This window comes from Culex pipiens, chromosome 3 (genome assembly GCF_016801865.2).
Source record: "Culex pipiens pallens isolate TS chromosome 3, TS_CPP_V2, whole genome shotgun sequence".
Classification (NCBI taxonomy): Eukaryota; Metazoa; Arthropoda; class Insecta; order Diptera; family Culicidae; genus Culex; species Culex pipiens.
Genome location: NC_068939.1, coordinates 22,181,492 through 22,202,690, shown reverse-complemented (window position 1 = coordinate 22,202,690; position 21,199 = coordinate 22,181,492). Strand labels below are relative to the sequence as shown.

Here is a 21,199-nt window from a genome sequence, read left to right as displayed (position 1 = left end):
TTTTTTGCACAATTCGACGGAAACTTTCATTTTTTCAAAAAGCATTAATAAATTGTATGTTTTTGCTAGTAATATGTTAGTTATCTTCAAAGACCGAAAAAATGCTGAAATTCTAAGTTTGAAGAAAGTGTCAGAGAAAGAATTAAGTTTTTAGCAAAAACGTTTAAAATCATAGGATTTCTATTGCATCCTCATTCCTCACCGGTTGGGAAACAATGCCCAAATCGAAAGTAATCGTGAACAAATCGATTCATTTACTCCGTAATCTGTTCACCCACGTACATGAGTTTTATTTTGTGCGAATTTTAATGCTACAAATGCCGGCGCATAGAACAAAATGTTTTTCCTGCCCTCTCCTCCAGCGCCTGAAATTTAGAGCGGGTGCAGTAGGAACACTTCGCATAGACGCCCTTACTCCCATCACGAATAGATGACTTATCAGTCATGCATGCTAATATGAAAATCACTTTTATTTTTTAATATTTGAGACAGTTTTATTAAAATTAAATGTTTAACCCAATTATTTTTAAAAATAACAACTAATGTTTCATTTACATTTTTATTTTTTATTTTCATTTCTATAAATTGCACATACAAAGATCAGTTTCTAGTTTTTGATCCACCTTGTTGTCAACCAAACAAACTGCTTCGAATCATGCCTCCAAAACTAAGAGAATTAATTTGCACACAACATGCAGGGAAAAAACTAATCAAGCTATCCCACGCTCCTAACTCGAACGCAAAGGCTTGAATGCCTCAAAATTTGCTTCACAAACCTCGCACTCAAACCATTCAGATCACGTACCCCAAAACAAAAAGATCCTCCGCGTACCACCACACACCACACGGTATATGACGCAACCTTGTCCCAACCACCCCGCAGCAATAATGCGCAAAACCAAACTAACCCAAACTAAGCCCATTTGCATCGCTCTACCAACAACGACTTGCGTCGACCGTACTCGAAAGCAACACACATCCGGCCCTTCTTCTGATGAATCTTCGGTCTACTCCGCATGCAGCCGCGCCGTTTTAAATCGATTGATGAAATCATTGGCTTTTGAAGTCGTCGTGCGGCAGCTGTCCAAATACAACGCTCGCGCCGGTGACGCCAAACGGACAAATCCATCAAAAGGCGCTGTTTGTTGTTGAGGAGGATCGCCGCACGCATCTCGATTTAATCAAATGACAATTACTTCTCGCTGCTGCTCAACTTGTTGCGCCTCACAACTTGGAAAAGGTCGGTTGTGTTCTAGCAGTTTCCCAGCTCTTCGCATCAGCTGAGCGCAGTCGAAAGCAACTCTGGATATGTGGGTTGAGCGCGCGCGCTCGGTCGGTAGCGCAGCTATAAACGAAAAGTTCTACCGTCAACAGAGCTTCCCACTCTATACGACGCGACGCGAACTAATTTGTGTCCAAGTGGTTCCGCTGCCGTCGCCGCCGGTATTCGGAAGATAAAACTTTGGGAGTTTATTAAACCCACATTCTCGTCGTCGTCGACGTCTGAAGGAATCAAAGCGAAGAATGAACTTGCGCACAGTATTTGGAACACGCACACAACCACGTCGTGATCCCACACACGTATAGAATTGTCGTAGAGATGCGGGTGTTTGTCATCCGCAGTAGTCAGAGTGGTCGAACAAAGTTACAGTTATGAGGTATTTGGGCGAGATAATATGCAGATCTCGGTGCTGAACCACGACAGGTCGTTGGCTTATATTTTGGGGGAGGTTTCTTGGAATTTTGTGGGGGTTTACTCACACGTATCGATGCTTGTGGAAAGTTTAGACAGATTGGAAACTTACCTGTAAGAGAAAAAAAAAGAGGAATATTCGTAAGTATTAATATTTTTTAGCATTTGCAGCCCCAAATGCAACTTTAAACATCTGAACTGATTTCGAAGACTTCATTTGATCGATGATTTCCATTTGATCCGGAAGAATACCAACAATAATCTCCAGTTAGGTAGATCTACAATAGATGCATTCAGTCTAAGATACAAGAGAAAAGGCAATTTGAAGTATTCTTCTACGGGTTATTTTGATTATTTTTGTTCAGTAATTCAAAATTTAAATTAGTGGATTCAAAAATCGTAACTAGACTCTCAAATGTATCTTAAAATGAATAGAACCATTTCCCATGCATAAATATAATATGGTGTTCCATGAAAATTTCATCATAATATCTTAGAAACGGCTTCTGAAAAGTACTAAAGTATCACATAAGTGCTCATAACTTCTGATAGGGTTATCAAATCTTCAATGTTTTAGAGTCATTTGAAAGGTTATTATCTATCCTATTATCCATCTAAGGACTGGTTGTATAGTAGACCCGTTCATCATTTTCATCGAATTATCTGAGATCCGGCTTCCGAAAAGTGTACAAAAGCACTTAAGTGCGCATAACTTTTGATAGGGTTACCAAATCTTCGATGTTTTAGGCTCATTTAAAATATCTTATCCAACTAATGACAGGTTGCATGATGGATCCGGACATCGTTGTCATCGAAATATCTGAGATCCGTTCGCCAAAAAGTACTAAAATATGACTAAAGTACTCATAACTTTTGATAGGGTTTTATAAATGTTTACAACAAGACGGGTTATCTTACAAAAACCACCCTTTTTTCAATCTTCTGGAGTCTGGCCAAAATCGTTTTTTTTAACATTACTTTTAAAATACTTTTCTAAACTTCATAATATTAACTAGGGTCTTATGAGACCCCAAGACTGATCGAATGAGACCAGCCCGGCTAAACTTAACAAGATAAATGCAAATATAAATACCAAAAATAAAAAAATAAAAACATAAAACAAAAGAAGTAAAGTTTTTCGTAGAACAAAAGTTGCTCAAAATGACCTCCTGAACACAGGGAAAAATTTAGCAGCAGAAGGTTAAATAAATACAGTTCAAACAATTGAATTTTTACATCCAGTTTCTGTAGAGTCCTGAAAACATCAAATTGATGTAATATCACGTATCACAGTAAAAAATAATGTAAATTTGGAAGCTGTAATTTTGGAAGGTTGAATATTACCTCTTTTATGATATAATTTTACTTCAATTTAGACTGAAAATGTGACATTACACCAGAAAAGTGGTAAAATTGCACATTTCCAGAGGTAAAATTACACCTTTTTTCTGACATAAAAGATCCCTTCCCTTCCCAGATGTAATATTACCATGATTTTTTTTCTGTGATGTTATAACTTGTACATGGTCCACTTGATGTCCGGACTATCGAAACAGTACTTCCAACATCAACTCTTTTTCTTCCTCCCAGCACGTCCCAACCCTGCAACTATTACACTTAATTAAGGGCCCCCCGGATTAAGCTTATTACCATACTAATCTCTCAATTTGTGTGCGCTAAACTTCGCTGTTTGACTTACTACCCATCAAGAGCAGACGCGCGGGGTGGTGGCGTGGGTGCGGCCAGAACCGCAAACCGCCTCATTGAAGTTAAACTATTTTCCATTATCTATTAGCTCTCTCCACTTTGCCTTCTTCGCTCAGAGTCACTTTTTATGGCAGTCGTGCAAACTAGTGCATGACGAGCCTACCAACAAAGTTCTGCTGCCGCTTCTGCTGTGTACGTCGTCGTAGGTACACATCAAATCCATCAAGTGGGCTAGTACTACAGCTGCGGGTTCGAAGACACATGTTTTCAGCTTAAGTCAGTCGTTTTTTTTGCGCCGGAGGTACGACAGCGGGGAAACTTGGCCATAGGAATGCAGCCCGAAATGATATTATTGAGTAGATACCGGCGGTCGCAAGGTGGAATGTGTGAAAACAAAAACGGCAAACATTCATCGGGAAAGAAATGCAAAAAGCGAGCGCGTTGATTCGCGGAGGCCCCGACTAAAAGGAAGAAACCGCTTGTTTTACAAATACAGACTTAGGCAGCGTAGCTGGAGATTAGCGCGCAGAGACATGCGGAGAGTGCGCGCCGAGATAGCAGATAATCATATTCAAATCACATTCTCGTTCGGCTTACGTATACGAACTACGCTCACTCAAATTAATTAGCATAAAACATATCTTGCGCGACACGGTTCAAGTGTGGAAAACGGTACGCGAGGTGTTGGGTTCGATATTCGGATTGAAGATTTGACCAATTTGGGGAGACTCTCAACTCTCAACTACTCAAATCGACAGTCTTGGATGTAGTGGACAATACAAAACTACTTAGTCCGGACTGACATCGCGAATGTCAATAACCCAAAAAGCAAACGTTATACCTTAAACCTGCTATCATTTTACGACCTTTTGTACTTCCAAAACGAAGACGAGCTGCTCCAAGCAGTCGCGCTACAATTCCGGGAATTTCCATACTTTTTTATGTTCTATTGTCCGGTTGTTGACTCAGCAGCAGCAATCGCCGAATCAAGTGGACACTGTGAAGTGGAAGGTCGTGTCCCACGGAGAACGTCCTTCTGCGCGTCCCCGTCTGCTCCAACTGGTCACTATAATTGAGACGCGTCGCCACGCTCGTTCGAGCTAGATCTCGCAAGTAGTGGGGAAACCTTTTAGAGATCTCTCCCATACAAGGGCTAACCACCTTACGTAATTCAATTTCGCTCGTAAGGTGGTCAATCAAGCCGCACCAAGTTGGTATCGCCAAGCCATGCTGCTGCTGCTGAATGAAGCGCATTCTTCGCTAATGAATGTGTCACCATGCCCGCGGACTATGTAGATTGAGAGCCGTGCCGTGTTCTAATGGCCGGCGGGGCAGGTTGGGCCACAGTAATTGAACTACATACTAAGCCGTAGCTCGGCGTTAGCCTTTTATGGGAAGCTACCGGATTGTCCGGCGACAAGTGGCCGAATCCTGACATTGGGTTCACTAGGCCACTCACCTTCCAGCTGGCAGGTCGGTCGGCTCAAATTGAGCCAAGTTTCTGTTTTTGGATATCCTGTGAACCGGACCAAAGTGGTCACCCAACCGCTGCGCTAATAGGTCGTAATTCTCACATCGCGCGAGCATAATCCTGCGGTCGGAGGACCGGTGCTAACAAGCTACCAACTCGTGGCGAGGGGGGTTTAATTGCCTGTCATTTCTCATTTGATTATCTATCGCGCACTGGGATTTAGCGGAGTACTGCAGCATACCTGTTGAACAAATGTAAACCCAGATGGTAACTACCGATAGTGGGATATCTGCACGAGCTTTGAGCTCGCGTACACAACGTGAGCATACTCAATTCACGCTGAAGCGCCACTTGTGGCGCCCTAAACTTGTTTAGCATCTCCCCTCGAACCATCCCATTGAATACAGCGACCCACAGTAACAAGAGGACAGCGATTGTGGTACGAACGAATCAACCCGCGTAATGCAATTCAATTCGCGGGTTAGAAAACGCGAATCCTAATTTGAATAATATACTGTGTGCATTCGTTTAGTTTGCCTGACTGTCATATTAATTGTGGCTGAACCACCCAGAAGGCACTTCCTGTTTCGCCGCAGCGCGGCTCTTGAACAGCTGCTGCTGCCTGCGAATCTTTGCCTTCGAAGAGTAAGGGCAGAGAGCATAAAGCGAGAGCATAAGGCACTATAGCGTATAGACATAATTTAGAGTACTTTTGGTGATCGTCGTGCACACATATTGTAATGCAATTTGTCGAACAAAAAGGGGATTGTTACGACCACGCAAATTGATCGTGGAGGAAATTTGAAGCAGTTGCGAGTTGATTGAGTATGTGGGATATCTGCGGGCTAAATTTCTCCGAATATTCCTGGAAGAAACTGATGGATGAATCAATCGAAGTACTTTTGAAATTATAGTTCAAATTTTAAGGCATTCCTAAAAATGTTTATTTAATGTTGGTAATTTAATAAAGAATTGTGTATTCTTTAGACGAACTCCTAGAAATGGTATCTTTGCAATCTCTACTTGTAAGAACAGTTGATATTACAATGATCTTCTGTGAAACTGGTTCCAACTATCCGGACAATATCCGGTGATATAATTGAAAATATCAGAAACATATTTTTTAATAAATAAAATTGAAAAATCTCTTAAACATTTTGACCCGTTTTTTCGGATTTTTTCTTCTTACTCTTGGTAATCGTTCCAAAGTGGATTGAGATTTAACACACAGCTTTTTTTTTAAATTCAATCAAAAATTTAATTTTTTAATTGTTTTCAGTTGAGATTGCATAATTTAATTTCTTTGAAATTTAGTTTTGCCACTGATTTTTCGAGTTAATATTGAAGCCATTAACTTTGAAAAATATTTGCAACGGCCTTAATTTCAAAATTGTGAATATTAGAAAAAAGAAAAAAAAGTCTAAAAAAACAAATTTGCAATTGAAACGTAGTGAAATTTTGATAAAGTGCAAACGTTTTCAAATTGAAGCTATGTTTAAGTAACTTTTTTGAAAAACCGCAGTTTTTTTTAAATTGATCATTTTTGAAAAAAAAATGTCGAAAAGCTCAAAAAATTCCAAGCATTTTGCTTTTTTGAATATGTTTGGTTGCTGAGATTTCTCATACTTGTATAATTAGCCCTTGTGTTTTAATCCCGATTTTAAATGTTAAAAATGAAAATGTTGTGAAATTTTCAAAAAATTAACTTTTTGAAGGAACTAAAAAAAATATTTTTTAATATTTTAAAATGCTCGGCTACATTTTAAATGCTGAGACTTAAAAAAAAAACTTGGAAACTATAGAAAATAATATGGACAAACTGATGGTGCAAAATCGCTTCTTTGGGCATACGGAAGTCACCCACAGAATTTCATCCAGATTAGAAATTAAAAAAAATCAAGAAAAGGCTTATTTCATAGAAAATTGCTCATTTGCGCAACGAACAGAGAAAACAATTTTTAATTAAATTCCAATTTGCATTGAAATTGATTCTGGATTCTACTGTATTCGGTTCCAGAGATTTCACAGTTTGAAAACTTTTTTTTTTTGACAATGACACATTCTGCTCCCTAATTACAATCTGCATTTTTTTTTAATGGCAGAATAAAAAAAAAAGAATCAAACTTGTTTTGCCTTCCTCACCTCACTGAGGAAGGCTATAAAATCACTTGAAAAATTAAATTCTTAATTTGACCTCTTGGACCCACCTTCACGTATACATATCGACTCAGAATCAAATTCTGAGCAAATGTCCGTGTGTGGTAAGATGTTGAAAAAAAATGCAGTGGATATCTCGGCACTGGCTCAACCGATTTTGTCTGTTTTGGTCTCATTCGATCCGTCTTGGGGTCCCATAAGTCGCTATTGAAAATTATAAAGTTTAACTAAGTACTTCAAAAGTTATGCTAAAAAACAATTTTAACAAAAGTCGTAAAAATTGTGTTTTTTGTAAGGAAACCCGGCATTCAAAAAACCTTTCCAAAGATTCCAAAATATTGAAGATCTGACAACCCTATCAAAAGTTATTAGCACTTATGTGTTATTTATGCACTTTATGGAGCCCGGATTATAGATATTTTAATGAAAATTTTGTCCGGATCTGTCATGCGACCTGTCATTGGATAGGTAATCAATAATCTTTCCAATGAGTACAATACATTGAAGATCTGACAACCCTATCATAAGTTGTAAACACATAAGTGCAATGAATTATGATGATCTGACTACCCAATCTCATGGTATGAATAATGACATTGATTGAACACTGAAAGGAACGCCATTTGGTGTCTATTTCGGAAAGCATTACCCGCTAAATGTGAGGAAGGCACCAACCACCTAATGGTGGATGAAGTAACGTTTTTTATGATTTTAAACGAATTGGGCTTTACAATATTATGTTTATCCTAAACATTGGCCCTTTTTCTAGAATAAATATTATTGTTTCAATTTTTTTATGGTGTTAAATCAAATATTTTGGCAATTCATGTTAACAAAGCGACAGTCAAGACTTGAATTTAGAAAAGTTTTCTCCAAAATTCCGACATAATTTTTACGTAGGTACTTATCGCTTTTTTTCGGGCATTATCTTAGCTTGTTTCACTTGCCCCATCTTCTCCTAAACAGCTAAAAAAGTAGTAATCCAGCTGCGTGTAAAAGGCCTGCGTGTAAAATAAATATTGCATTATTTTATGCAATTTTATGTGATTTTACACCCTGAAATATGTAGCCCATAAGTATGGGAAACCTACTTGACCGAAATGTCAAGCTCATATATGCGTTTATCTTTACAGCTTTTCATCGGTCTGATGGCCGAGCTGGCTAAGGCACCAGTCCTTACTGTTGGTGCTGGGTTTGAATCCCGTCGGTTACAACTTTTTTTGTGTTTGCAAAAATTGTACATGCAGTGTGTAATATTAAGTGTTTATTTTGACGAAGGTGATGTGCATGTTTTTGCATGCGATTTTACCATCGGATTTTTTGCTGTGTACATACGACCATATAGTTCAAGAAACCTTTTTTACCAAAAAAGTCTAGTAATTTTACGTAGACCAAAAGAGTTGTATAGCGTGATAGCTTAGCTTCCAAAAGATCAACTCTTCAAACCACGATACATCCGGATACCTGCCTCACATACGTCCGTGATCTCTTCCAAGTGGATACCAAGGGGTTGCAGTTTGCGGCTACTTCAACCGCTTCGACAGCGATCCGGAGCTACCCCATTTTCGGTAAGCCCTAGCAGGTTCAAGACATACTCAACCTTTTGGACACATTCCGAGCGCGCTCTCGCACGTATGCGATTACGACGACGAGCTCTCTCTCGAACAACATGACAATTATGGTTCCTTTTTTGGGAACACCGCAGCGACCTCTAGCCCCGGGTAACCTTTTACACCGCCGCGCGCGCTCGATCTGTGATGGACAACCCCGGACAGCTCACTGCTTAATCCGAGCCGCGCGCGTGCGCTCCTACAGACCAGACCAGGGGAGTTCAAATCAATCAAAGCTTAGAAGCACCTTTGACAAAAGACTCAACACACCGAGGGGAGGGGAGTGGGGAGGTCTTTATCGCGGACGGTCACCAAACGACCTTCGCAAGAGCCTTTTCAACGCTTCAACGTTCGACTGGAATGTCTGCTATGTGCAACATATGTCAGGTCGTCGAAGGGGGTTCTTTACTTGTTTTTTTTTACGGTCTTGTCGTCTTGCCACGAAGTCAACTCTCCGCATCTCCGCGTGCAGAAATTGAAAGACAAGAGAAAAAATCTGCCGAAAATGACAGTACCCTGGCTGGGTTGGCCGCAGAGGAGGAGGGTTGCATAACCGGCGAGCGTTTCACTTTAAAGCTGATAAGTTGAATTGGTTGGTGGATGGTGTTTGCTGCTGAGAGGAGGCTCAACTGAAGTTTTGGAAGAGTTTGCGAATCCTGTTTGGTTTCGAGACGGCGAGGAACATATATTTCCACATATCGCGCCATAAAATAATGTTAATTGCAAACCCCGTCCGCGTCTCGATGTCGGCGATGGGACGAGGTTTTGTCAACTGGGATTTATTGGGACCTTTTAGGGAAAATCGAGTTTTTGTTACAATGTATACAGCAGGATTTTTGTAATCTTATCTGGAAGGTTTGTAGTTTAATTTCGTATTTTTCTTGTTGCAAACGACTCACGAGTTAATAATTATAAATCATTTTTTTGAATCCAACTGAACTGAATAACAACGTTACTTACATAGATCAAGCCGGAGTAGTATCGGTCCTTGATGTTGTGCAGCACGGACGCCTCGTTCAGACAGGTGAGCTCGGCCATGTCCTCGACCTTGTCGAATTTGGGCGGGTTCATCTTCTGGATGTCGTCCTTGAGCACGAGGACGCGCTTGCCGGTTTCGGCCAGTTCCACCTCGACCTCATCGCCGCGTTCGCCTTTGATGCTGGCCGCCACGAATCCCTGGAAAAGGTAAAACAACAAAAACAAGATGTTACTATTTTGGTACTACGATTGCGATGAAGATCTGCGATGAGTATCTACGTTGACCTTTGGACTTGATTCGTCAAATAATCAGAGATGTGAACTTTGGAGATATCTCGACAAAATCTTCTTTAGATAATTTTTATGATTTTTGCAATCCCTTGGAATAGTCCCAACAACGGGGACAGCGCTCAGATCCCCCAACCCTTACGCATCACCGTCGAGTTGAGTTCGCAGGAGGAATCCGCGAGGACCTGGTGGCGGAGGCACCGCAGAAAAAATAAAAAAACAAGCTCCCACAAGGTCTTCTCTCACTCAAGCTCTCGCAAACGAGCGCGCGCGCACGCTCGGCATTGCCCTGTATGGAAGTATTTAGTTACTCTGACGTTGATGCCCCAACCAACCGTCCTTCCCTCGCGACAGCGGCGCCGACCGCTCAACGACGTCGGAGGAGTCAGGCCGGGCTTAATTTCACGGTAGTCGTTTGGGCCTCAGCGTTGGACGTGGCAACGGCGACGAACATCCACAAATTTGAACCCCCCCAAATAACAACAACAACAACGAAAAAAAAGAGCCACGTCCATAAAGCTTAACCTGTCCGTGGACCTCAACAACCGCGGAGCAGAAGCAGGGCAGAACATCTGTTCGTAGGAAGCGCTGTTTTGGCACTTTGCGGCCTAGATGGGGCCGCCGCACCCCGGCCGACGACCTTGGCCGGGGGAGAAAATGCGTTTTTGATGGGTTCGGGCTAGTTCCGCCGGCCGGATTAGCAACGCGATGGGCTTTCTCCGCTTCCGATGGGGGGAGCACCGAAACCGCCGCCGTCGACCTGATCCACACCTCTCGCCGGTAAACATAACCACCAGAAGACCTGTACAACACATTTATACGTTATGAGGGGTGGATGGGAGGGGAAGAAGGAGGGGGAGGGAGGTCGAATTGAGGGTCGCAACAGTCGTATTGAGGTCGGAACGTGCGGTGTTCAGATCTTGACAGCGAGTCACGTAAGGCCGGTTGGAATGTTGGAGTACTTTTTCATATTTGTTTTGCTGGAATGTATATTTTGAATAAAATTCTTAATTCAACATTATTTTTACACGTTAATCTGATCAAACAAAAAAACACAAATTTAAGCATTGCTTACATTTTGGCCTTTACCAAAATAATCAGCTTACATTTAAAAAAGTAGCATTACAAATGTTGTTAAAAGTTTCAATTATTAGAAAATCAAGTTTAATTTAAACTTAAAAGGTTATAAATGTCTAGCGTAGCGTGAAAAAAATAAAACATTTTTAAATTTTTCTTGCCTGTATTCTTTTTGAATTATTTTATGTTGTCACTCAAGGTACAGAAAAACAATCGCGTTTTTCATGCTTCTTTATATTTATTTGTTAATTCCAGGTTCTTGTATGACTCCTTTAAAAAAAATCTTTAAAATTGAGGGAAAATATTTATTTAACCATACAAAATTTTAATTGCAGGATTTTTGAAATCAAACAAAAATTATTTACCAACTTTTTTTCATTTTCGTGAGTTTCCTAGAACATTTTCAAAAAACAAAAAATTCTCGTAGGATGTTTTCACCTTTCCCGAAATGCTATTTTTGATTTATTTTTAATGACACTCAAGACAGAACAAAAAAATATAATTCTTTTTTTATGATAATTTTTAAATAACAGGTTCTTGCCTGTCTCCATTTTGTTTTTGTTTATTTTAAAAGTATAAGGTAGGAAAACAAATCAAATGCTTTTTTTAATTGATTTTTTCAATACCAAGTTCCTGTCTATCTCCTTTAAAAAAAATCTACAAAAATCAGAGAAAACATCTATTTCTTCAATTTAATTGTAAAATTTTCAGAAATGAAAATATAAAAAAAACCAAAGCAATCCACTTTAACGACCCCCGGGTCTTTTGTGGGCTCTGTTGCAAGTTTCTGCTCATTTCTAGGAGTCCGAAGGTTATGTGTGGTGAGTCACCCAAAACCTCTTTTACGCAAATGGACCGACGTTTTACTTCCCCATCCGATAGAAGGCCAGGAGGATAAGGCAGGAATCGAACCCGCGCCCCATAGCAACTTAGGGATCGGCAGCCGAAGCCGCTAACCACCGCGCCACGAGGCCCTCAAATCAAAAATATAAATATGTTTAATTTATTTGTAAAATTTTCAGAAATTTTCACAAAATATCAAATTCACCTTCCAGAAATGCAATTTTTGATTATTTTTATTGACACTAAAGTCAGAAAACAAATCGCAGTTTTTGATCCCAAGTTCTTTTCATCATACTTTTTTCATTTACTTTTAAAATTTCAGGTTTGTCTGTCTCCTTTCAAAATTTGCTGCAAAAATTATGGAAAATATCTATTATTATTATTTAATTGTAAAATTTTCGAAATCAAGTTATAAATATTTTCCATTTTTACCTTAAATGATGGAACATTTTCGAAAATATCATGTTCCCGTTGGATTTTTTTAATCTTTCCAGAAATATCTAATATTGTTTGGTTGAGTTTCAGCGGAGAAAAAAAGATTTCTCTAAAAGAAACATTTCTCCATCCAAAACTTTTGTAAGCGGGTTTGCCAACCAGGTTGGCAGATAAATCTGGGTATGCAGATTGTTTAAGTGTTGCACATAAAAATGTTTAATCATTCTTTGTTCCAGATTTTGTCAGGTTTTGACGAATTGTTATTTAATGCCAATTTTAAACAACTTCTTGATTAAAATTAACAAGTTTAAAAAAATATCGACCGAATCATTGAATATTTATTTGAATTCATTTAAATTCATCATTTTTATGACCAACAAATCAATAAAACCATTAAAATTCAACAAACTTTTGAAAAAATATCACTTCCCATTGGCAGTTTATAATTGTAAGATTTTCGTTTGCCAAATTTTTCCAGATTTTTAAGGGGTACTTGGCCACATTTTTTTCAATTTTAACCTGGCAACCCTGCTTGCAAGCTAGTTTCTACTCAGAAAATAAAACATTATTAAAATGATGATTTATTACCAAATCCAAAAAAAAAATTAGTGTGAGAAAATTGCCAACAAAAATGATAAAGGACGTAGTTATAAGTTCTGACTCAATTGGCCCTATCTTAACGCGGATTTTGATTAAGGGCAAATTCTTCAAGGATCACATACTTTTGACGGACTGTGTAATTAGATTTTTTTATGTTTTAAGTTTAATTATGGATTTTGTGTATTTCTTATTAAATCTGTGTTAAAATTATGAGTGTTTTAAATATGTTATACTTCTTTTTAACCAGGACAAAGACATCGCAAAACATTTGTTATAAGTGTAATACTATAGGAATGTAAAGCTATTCACAGTACAAAAATCATGGTATTATAACATCAGGGAATGAGTCAATTTTTTATGTCAGAAAAAATGTGTAAATTTACCTTTATTTCGTTGTAACAACACATTTTTTGTCTAAATTGAGGTAATAATATGTCATTAAAGAGGTAATGTTAAACCTTCAAAATTTACAAAAAAAATTTACTGTGTAGAAATTTCCAAAAATACAACACTTTCCTGCAAAATAAAGGAACACTACATTTCCCCACAATGATGATGACTTCATTCCCACTGCACGGTAAACATCGATCGAGATAATGTATCTTTTACACGTATTTAAACGTTCCAAAGATAGAACATAATTCAAAGTAAACAGTATTCCCGAGCGTAAATAAATGGCACAACACATGCGTTAGCTCTCACACACATGTTTGTACTTAAGGTGTGAGTGGTGGCGATTCATAAAATGTTTAGCGAATCTATCGTGTCGCGTCATCCCTTTTCTTATCATTGTTCAAACACTTATCAGTAAACGGACATGGCCGAATAACACACGCTGCGTTGCGATAAGATATTCAATGACAAAACACGGAATTTATGGAATGGCTTAAATAACGATTCTATTAAATTAAATTGTGGCGTTTTAAGTTAAATCTCAATTAATCAAATGCATCTTTAAAGTTTTATTAAATAACTAAAACGCTTTTCTTGTTATTGAAAATCTCCCGAAAATGAAAAGAAAATTAACAATTTCAGATTTTCCGTGTCCTCGGAGATTGCGAAAAAAATCCTGCAAACAAACCCTCTTTTCGCTTTATCACGGCGGGTGCAACATTATTTTCGAATTACGAAACGCGTCCGATTTCGGAGAAAACAGCAATTGTCACCACCGGACGACCGGCTTCGGAAGCGGCACGATATCGCGCGGAATTGATACGTGTTAGGAGGGCCGTCAATCTCCAAAATTGGACCGGCCAACCGTTTTGATTGATGATCTAATGCGACAGCGTTTAATTTTGATGTGTTTAGGAATGGGATTCTCATATTAATCTTCTCATTGAAAAGTGCCGGCGACAAAATTGGGCGAAAAGTTCACCGCCCGGAGATCGCGAGTTGGCGCGAGCGAATGAACACCGCGAAAAAAGATTCGGGGGTGCATTGGGGTTAAATGATCATTTCGTCATTCGGTTTAATTAAAAAATAATTATTTTTTCGTAAATATCGCTACTTTAGTGCGATGTAATTAATTTTTACAGTAAATTAGGCATTGTTACATCAAATTTGACCTTTCAAACGAACTAGAATGGCCAAATTTTAAAACATCAATGTTTGCCAATTTGACCGTTTTACCCCCAATTCCCCTTGTAGAACAAAAGAAAAGTTCATCCGCGGTCTGTCAGCAGCGCGCTGTTTTGTTTGCTGGATCAACATTTGGAAATGTCGAACGTTGAAGGAAATCGCTCAAAAAATGGAAATTAACCGATTTCAAATGTTATGGCCGCAAATGAATGGTAAGGGTGGCTAATTTTTGATTCCGATCTGTAAAACTAGTTCTGGCGAGGGTTCTGGGCACTGAGGCAATCGATTTTACCGGCGGGTTGCTTCCGGTTGCATTTGATTTGAGGAGAAGGTTTTTCAATCCACCAGGGGCTTATTCGGGGGCAACAGTTTCGGTAATCCGGAACTTCCGGTAAGTTTTATATTTGCAGTGTTTAGCATGAAAAACAAACTTAGACCAATCTTTCAAGTGTGCGCTCTTTTTGAGGAGGGGGCGCAAACCGAAGAAGAACGCAACTCGGGGGAGCGTTATTTCGGGGTTTGCGCGCAAATCGAAGGAGCGTTATTGCAGGGTTTTGGCGTAAAATGGGATTTTCTTTTTTAATTTTATTTACAATTAAACGAAACATTTATATAAGGGGTCATCCACAAAACACTAATAATGGGCCATCCTCAAATCTGGGTATCCAAGAACTCCCGGATGTCATGGCCTAGATAGCTACCTGATCAACGGAGGTCTCGACGGAGGTCTCGACGGAGGTCTATAGAGCTATCTACGTGCGTATGTATTGCGTGTACGTACACGAAAAAAAGTGAGGTTAAATTTTGTCCGGCCAGCAAAAATAAATGGTGCGCTAGTGTGCGTACGTGATATTTGACGTTTATAAAGCGTTTTTGCACAAATATCTGGCTAAATAAAATGTTATAACATTGACAGAATCACTTTTAAAGCCAAATTTGGAGAAATCCTCCTGCCACGTGGTGGCTGATTGACATGTGGCGTCCTCTGATCGAGGCAGCCTTCTCAGTGTGCTTTGATTTATCCCTGTACATTTTGCTGGGACCATGAGAATTTCGGCGACGCCGGAATGAATCTGCTTATAGGCAAGATTAGAGACCTCGGATCATCTTGCACCCTTCAGAGGAATTGTTCCTCAGACCATCCTCTTGGACCCCATGGTATGCAAAAGTCGTTAAATTTCAACGACAGACTTGTACAGAGCAATGTACCCAATTGCTCAAGTTTTACGGGTTAATTCCCATTTAAACTTGTTCCTGCTCAAGGCAAGCCAATTTTCAACCAAATGGGCTGAAATTTGGGCTGGAGGCCCCATTTTGAGTACTCTTTCGGGCAATCTCATATATTTTTTGATTTGAGCATTTTTAATTTTTTTGACCCGGGCTAATGGATACCCTTCACCATGTTGGATTATTATGGGCCCTCCAGGAACTCGCGGGAGTTATGACCTGATGATCCACGATCTCACGATCTTGCTTTGCATTAGTGTGAGTGCATGATTCCATGCCACTAAAACCAAAACAATAACAAACGAACAATGGACCGTGCCAGGAAAAGCAAAACATAAACAATGTCAGTGACAGTGGAGTGAGAGAGTCAGAGATAACGATTTTGACAACCGCACTACTACACACTCAATCGCGAGTACCTTAGGTAGAAAGCCATGCTGATGATCTACCTAATCAACGGGGGTCTATATGGGTGTATTTACCATTGTAACTATAATCTTTTTAAGACTAAAAAAAGTTTTTAATTCAAACCTGGTCATAACTTAAAACTTTGCCAATGGTTGGTATTCAGAAAATCTTATCTCAAGATACAGATTTGCGAAAACATTCACAGCACTTGTGTATAGACAGACACCATTTTGTATGTAGAATATGAGGCAATAGTGCACAATAACTATTTTGGTCCTAAAAAACATCAAGGGACAAGGTTTCATACAAATCTGAAAATGCAAACAAAAGTCGATTTGCAATAACGAATCCAAATTAACGCCTCATTTTTCTGTTTGTTTGTTGTTGTGCAGGTTCCCAGTCAAATCAATCCGAATTTTGAAACGGAATCTAATTAGAATCGTACACAAATTCCGGTTCAAACGCAACAACCGGTTCAAACACGGAACCGGTTGTTGCGTTTGAAACGGAATTTGTATACGATTCTAAATAGATTCGGTTTCAGAATTCGGATTGAGTTAACTGGGTTTGGTTTCAAATATTTCGTTTGATATGTTTCACACTAGCGTGCCCAGCTCTTTGAGGAAGGTGGGGCAATAATATGGACGTTTTTGAAAAATACGTCATTTGTGGACACCCCCTAACACACCCTCCTCAAAAAGAGCGCACACTTGAAAGATTGGTCTAAGTTTGTTTTTCATGCTAAACACTGCAAATATAAAACTTACCGGAAGTTCCGGATTACCGAAACTGTTGCCCCCGAATAAGCCCCTGGTGGATTGAAAAACCTTCTCCTCAAATCAAATGCAACCGGAAGCAACCCGCCGGTAAAATCGATTGCCGCAGTGCCCAGAACCCTCGCCAGAACTAGTTTTACAGATCGGAATCAAAAATTAGCCACCCTTACCATTCATTTGCGGCCATAACATTTGAAATCGGTTAATTTCCATTTTTTGAGCGATTTCCTTCAACGTTCGACATTTCCAAATGTTGATCCAGCAAACAAAACAGCGCGCTGCTGACAGACCGCGGATGAACTTTTCTTTTGTTCTACAAGGGGAATTGGGGGTAAAACGGTCAAATTGGCAAACATTGATGTTTTAAAATTTGGCCATTCTAGTTCGTTTGAAAGGTCAAATTTGATGTAACAATGCCTAATTTACTGTAAAAATTAATTACATCGCACTAAAGTAGCGATATTTACGAAAAAATAATTATTTTTTAATTAAACCGAATGACGAAATGATCATTTAACCCCAATGCACCCCCGAATCTTTTTTCGCGGTGTTCATTCGCTCGCGCCAACTCGCGATCTCCGGGCGGTGAACTTTTCGCCCAATTTTGTCGCCGGCACTTTTCAATGAGAAGATTAATATGTGATTCAAAGTGTGTCTCTCAATCAGGAGTGAGTTCCAATTTGATTTTTGGCAGTGTTATTGACCTTTCAACCTGGACAAACATTTGAAAAAGGTATGTTTTGATTTATTCCATAGATTTTTTATAAATTCAAATTGTTTTAATTTTTTTGTTTCACTCAACGTTGGTTCTCAACGTAGATTTGTCCAATTTATGATTATTTTATTTCCAGACGTCTGTGAGAACTCATCATAATTTCACAAAAATTGATGTTTGTATTCGTGAATACTTCCTAATAGACAAACAATCGAGAGCGGTGAGAAGTGCTGCATTCCAATCTCTACCAGAGTCGAGAGGAAGCAAATTCCCCCCGACAGAAGACCGGATGCTGTGCCAACGCACGCTGCACATGTGCAATCTCTGGCTCTCTTTCTCTACACAGCTTGACACTTCATCTATGAGAATCGAAGACACACACATACATCTCGAGAGAGAGAGTGCATTCTTTCTCGAGTTCTCGACCATCAAATTTAATGCCGGCAACATTTTAGCGCAGAATACTATTGCCGGAAGCAGAAACAGAGAGCTCGGAACGTTGACCTAGGTTAGTTTGTGTTGGTTTTTTTTAACCGGCTGCCGGATGAGCAAGTGTTGGTTTTCCACTGGCCGGGTTACGAACGTGTGTAAGTTGACCTTTCACCCCCTCTGATAGGGATAACATTTGGACGTCGAGAGAGCTGATTGTCACGTGGATAAGTTTTGTAAAGTAATATGTTTCAGGCAAAATTTTCAGCAAAAAAAACATAGAAAATGTGATAATCCATGAATCTATTTATACGTAAACAATTCTCCAGAATTTAGACCATCGATTATTTTTTGTATTTTTTTATTTGCCTCAAACTTTGTAGGGGTCTTTCCTTTGACCTAAGAAGCCATTTTGCGTCATTGGATCGTCCATAAAAGTTTCCTTATATATTTGACAAAAAAGGTATCTAAATATTCTATAATCTGTATCTCGGAGCAGAAATTTTGATCAATTTGGTATCTTCAGCAAAGTTAAAGGTACAATTAGGGTGGTCCAAATCCGGGCTTTCTCGGGACTACCCCCTGAAATCAAAGATTGACCCATCACTAGGCTAAATTCCAAATTTGAGCTCATTCTGACTACGGGAACCCCTCCCTCTAATCGCTTGAAGTTTGTATGGGAAAAATCGTCAAAATGTATGGAGAAAAGCAACTGTTTCAGTTTTTTACCTGTGGAGGGCGCAATAGTCGTCCAATCTTTATCAATTCTCAGATGTAGGACCTTCATTAAATTTAGAACAACTTTCCCGAAGACACCATATTTTTAGGATTTTTTGCTGAAAAGTTATTAGCTTCTGAAAATGATCATTTTTGCGCAGCCGACGGGATATTCAAATTTTGATAAAACTGTAAAACAGTGCCATAAGCACTTTGTAATGCTTTGAATTTCATGTTTGCACCTGTGTAAAATTTATAAAACATATTTGTTTTTCCTTTTTTTAAGAAAAAAAAGGTCCAGTAATTTTTATTTATATAAGTGGTTTTTAAGTGTTTCTGAACATCTATCAAAAACACTCAAATAAAAAAAAACTCCAGCTTTGAAGCCCGGATAATATTATGATTACATTGCATATCTAACTGAATTAACTCTATAAGAACCAACTCTAAAATCGCATAAGAACCAAATCGAATATTCTCAAAATAATATTTTTTTTATCAATTTTAAATCTTAAAAAAACCTCCTAAATTTTCGCATTCTCCTACATTTTTTGAAAAAAATAATAATTTGAAGATTATGCTTGTGCGACAATGCAAATAAATTGAAAAAAAAAATCTAATTTAATTTTAGCAGTGTATTCCCTACATTATACATCAAAATAATTATGCAATACTGCTGCAATGGTAAAACGCTCAATCAAACCACAAGTATGCAGTAATTTTTGTTTTGTCTTAGAAAATGTTTTGACACACTTTTTTGCGTCTCAAAAGCAAAACCAAAAATGTGAACAAATACAGCAGAAAGGCAAAATATATTGATTGGAGTTTGCAGAGTAGGCCTGAAACTACCAATAAAAACAAAAACTAAACAAGATAAACGCCTATAAAAATACTTAAAATTTATGAAGGAAAAATTGAAAAAAAGATAAGTAATGTTTTGTATATAACAAAAAGTTCTTCAAAATTACCTTCTTAACACGGTAAAAAATTTCCAAAAATATTGATAGTAGGGGAAATATACCCATTTTAAGCCTAATCAGCGGTCGTGTTTGAATGATGCTGGATAATCTGGAGTGTTCCTTGAAGTTTACTAAAACCAAGTACACCAACGAGTAAGGCTACTTTTTGTGAACATTTTTGTTTATTTTCACTTTTACTAAAAGTTATTCTATTCCTTTTACAAGCATTTAAAAAAAATATTTCCCAAATGTATTCTAATCAGACGAGAATGCATTGGGCCACGCCCATTTTTCTATTTTCAGCTTAGTTCTTTTTTCTTCCAGCGCTCTTTTGGGTCTGCTTAGTGCTGCCAAAATTGATGAAATTTTAAGCGAAAACTCATTAAAAATAGTAGCATTTATAGCGAAAGTTTCCTGGCAGCACTTGCTCACTCCAACAGGCGCTGCTGGTGGTGTTGGTGGCCACCCTTTGTTCTTTATTTGCCTTCGCTTCTCGCTCGGTTTTCTTCAGCCTTCGATTGGAATGGGTCGTCAAAAGTCAAACGTCAAAAGACTTGGCGCGTTTGTTTTTTTTTTTATGGCGCTTGCTAATTATTTACATGCTTTGGGATTATTTTTCAAGTGAGTGACTAACTAATGTTCAAAAGAACATTTTTTTTTTTCCATAAAATTATTTTTATTAGGTCCTTTTCCAAAAGAACATGTTGCCGGTAGTTGGAAGCAATTTCATATCTTAAGGGCTTTGAAAACGTTAAGGCAAGTGAAAAGATATTGATGACGACTTTCGTTAAGCAGTTAACTTCTCATCTTGCGTGGGGATGTGTGTGCCACCAAAATGATGAGAAATGGACTCGCAAAATAGAAATTATGATCAAAAGTGCATTATATTTGATCTTTTTGGCCAGTAAATGGCATATATTTGCGTGCTTACTTGAGGCGGTGCTGTTGCTAGTAAGTTTATAGCCTAAATAGTATTTTTGGAGCTTTAATCGAGCATCAAACTCTCCTTATGACGAAGATAACTGTTTGATTAGAAAGGGTATATTTCCCCTAGAGGGTGAAAAAACTAGATACATAAAAAAACTAGAAACAAGAAAAATAAAAAAATAAAAGTTGCTCAAAATAAACACTTGAACACGAGAATAAAATGGATAGTAGAGGGTTAAGTAATATTTTTCAGTTTGTGGTATTGTTGAAGATAAAATTTTAAATTAAATTTAGATATTTTTCATACACAATTTCCAGTAAATCATTCATAATTTCTAGCTTCAAGATACCGGACTTACTCATCTGCTCAAACAATCCGCTCTACTAGCGAATTTCAAGTATACCTTACACAAACCATCACATAACCGAGGATCGTGACACTGGGGCCAAAAATTGTGTAAACACGTTACTCACATTCTGCTACACTAAGCAAAAAAAACCCGCTGATTTCTTGACCCTTCTTCCTATGTTTTCGTTAGAGGGGTTTCTTTCAGTACCCACACTACTCATCCCTCCCCGTTTCGGGTTTTGTCAATGTTTGTGT

At 38.5% G+C, this 21,199-nt stretch overlaps 1 protein-coding gene across 5 annotated transcripts in view; it reads right to left on the bottom strand.

Annotated features, from left to right (window-relative positions):
• The window catches only part of LOC120425590 (myosin heavy chain, non-muscle), a 101,244-nt gene that overhangs the window by 65,549 nt on the left and 14,496 nt on the right, over positions 1–21,199 (bottom strand). For all 5 annotated transcript variants that reach the window (XR_005606554.2, XM_052711121.1, XM_039590169.2 and 2 more), the window contains one exon: positions 9,599–9,814. Coding sequence is in view for 4 of the 5 variants with exons in the window: in XM_052711121.1 (XP_052567081.1) it covers positions 9,599–9,814 (216 nt within the window). In the remaining variant the exon portion in view is untranslated. The remainder of the gene's footprint in view (positions 1–9,598; positions 9,815–21,199) is intronic.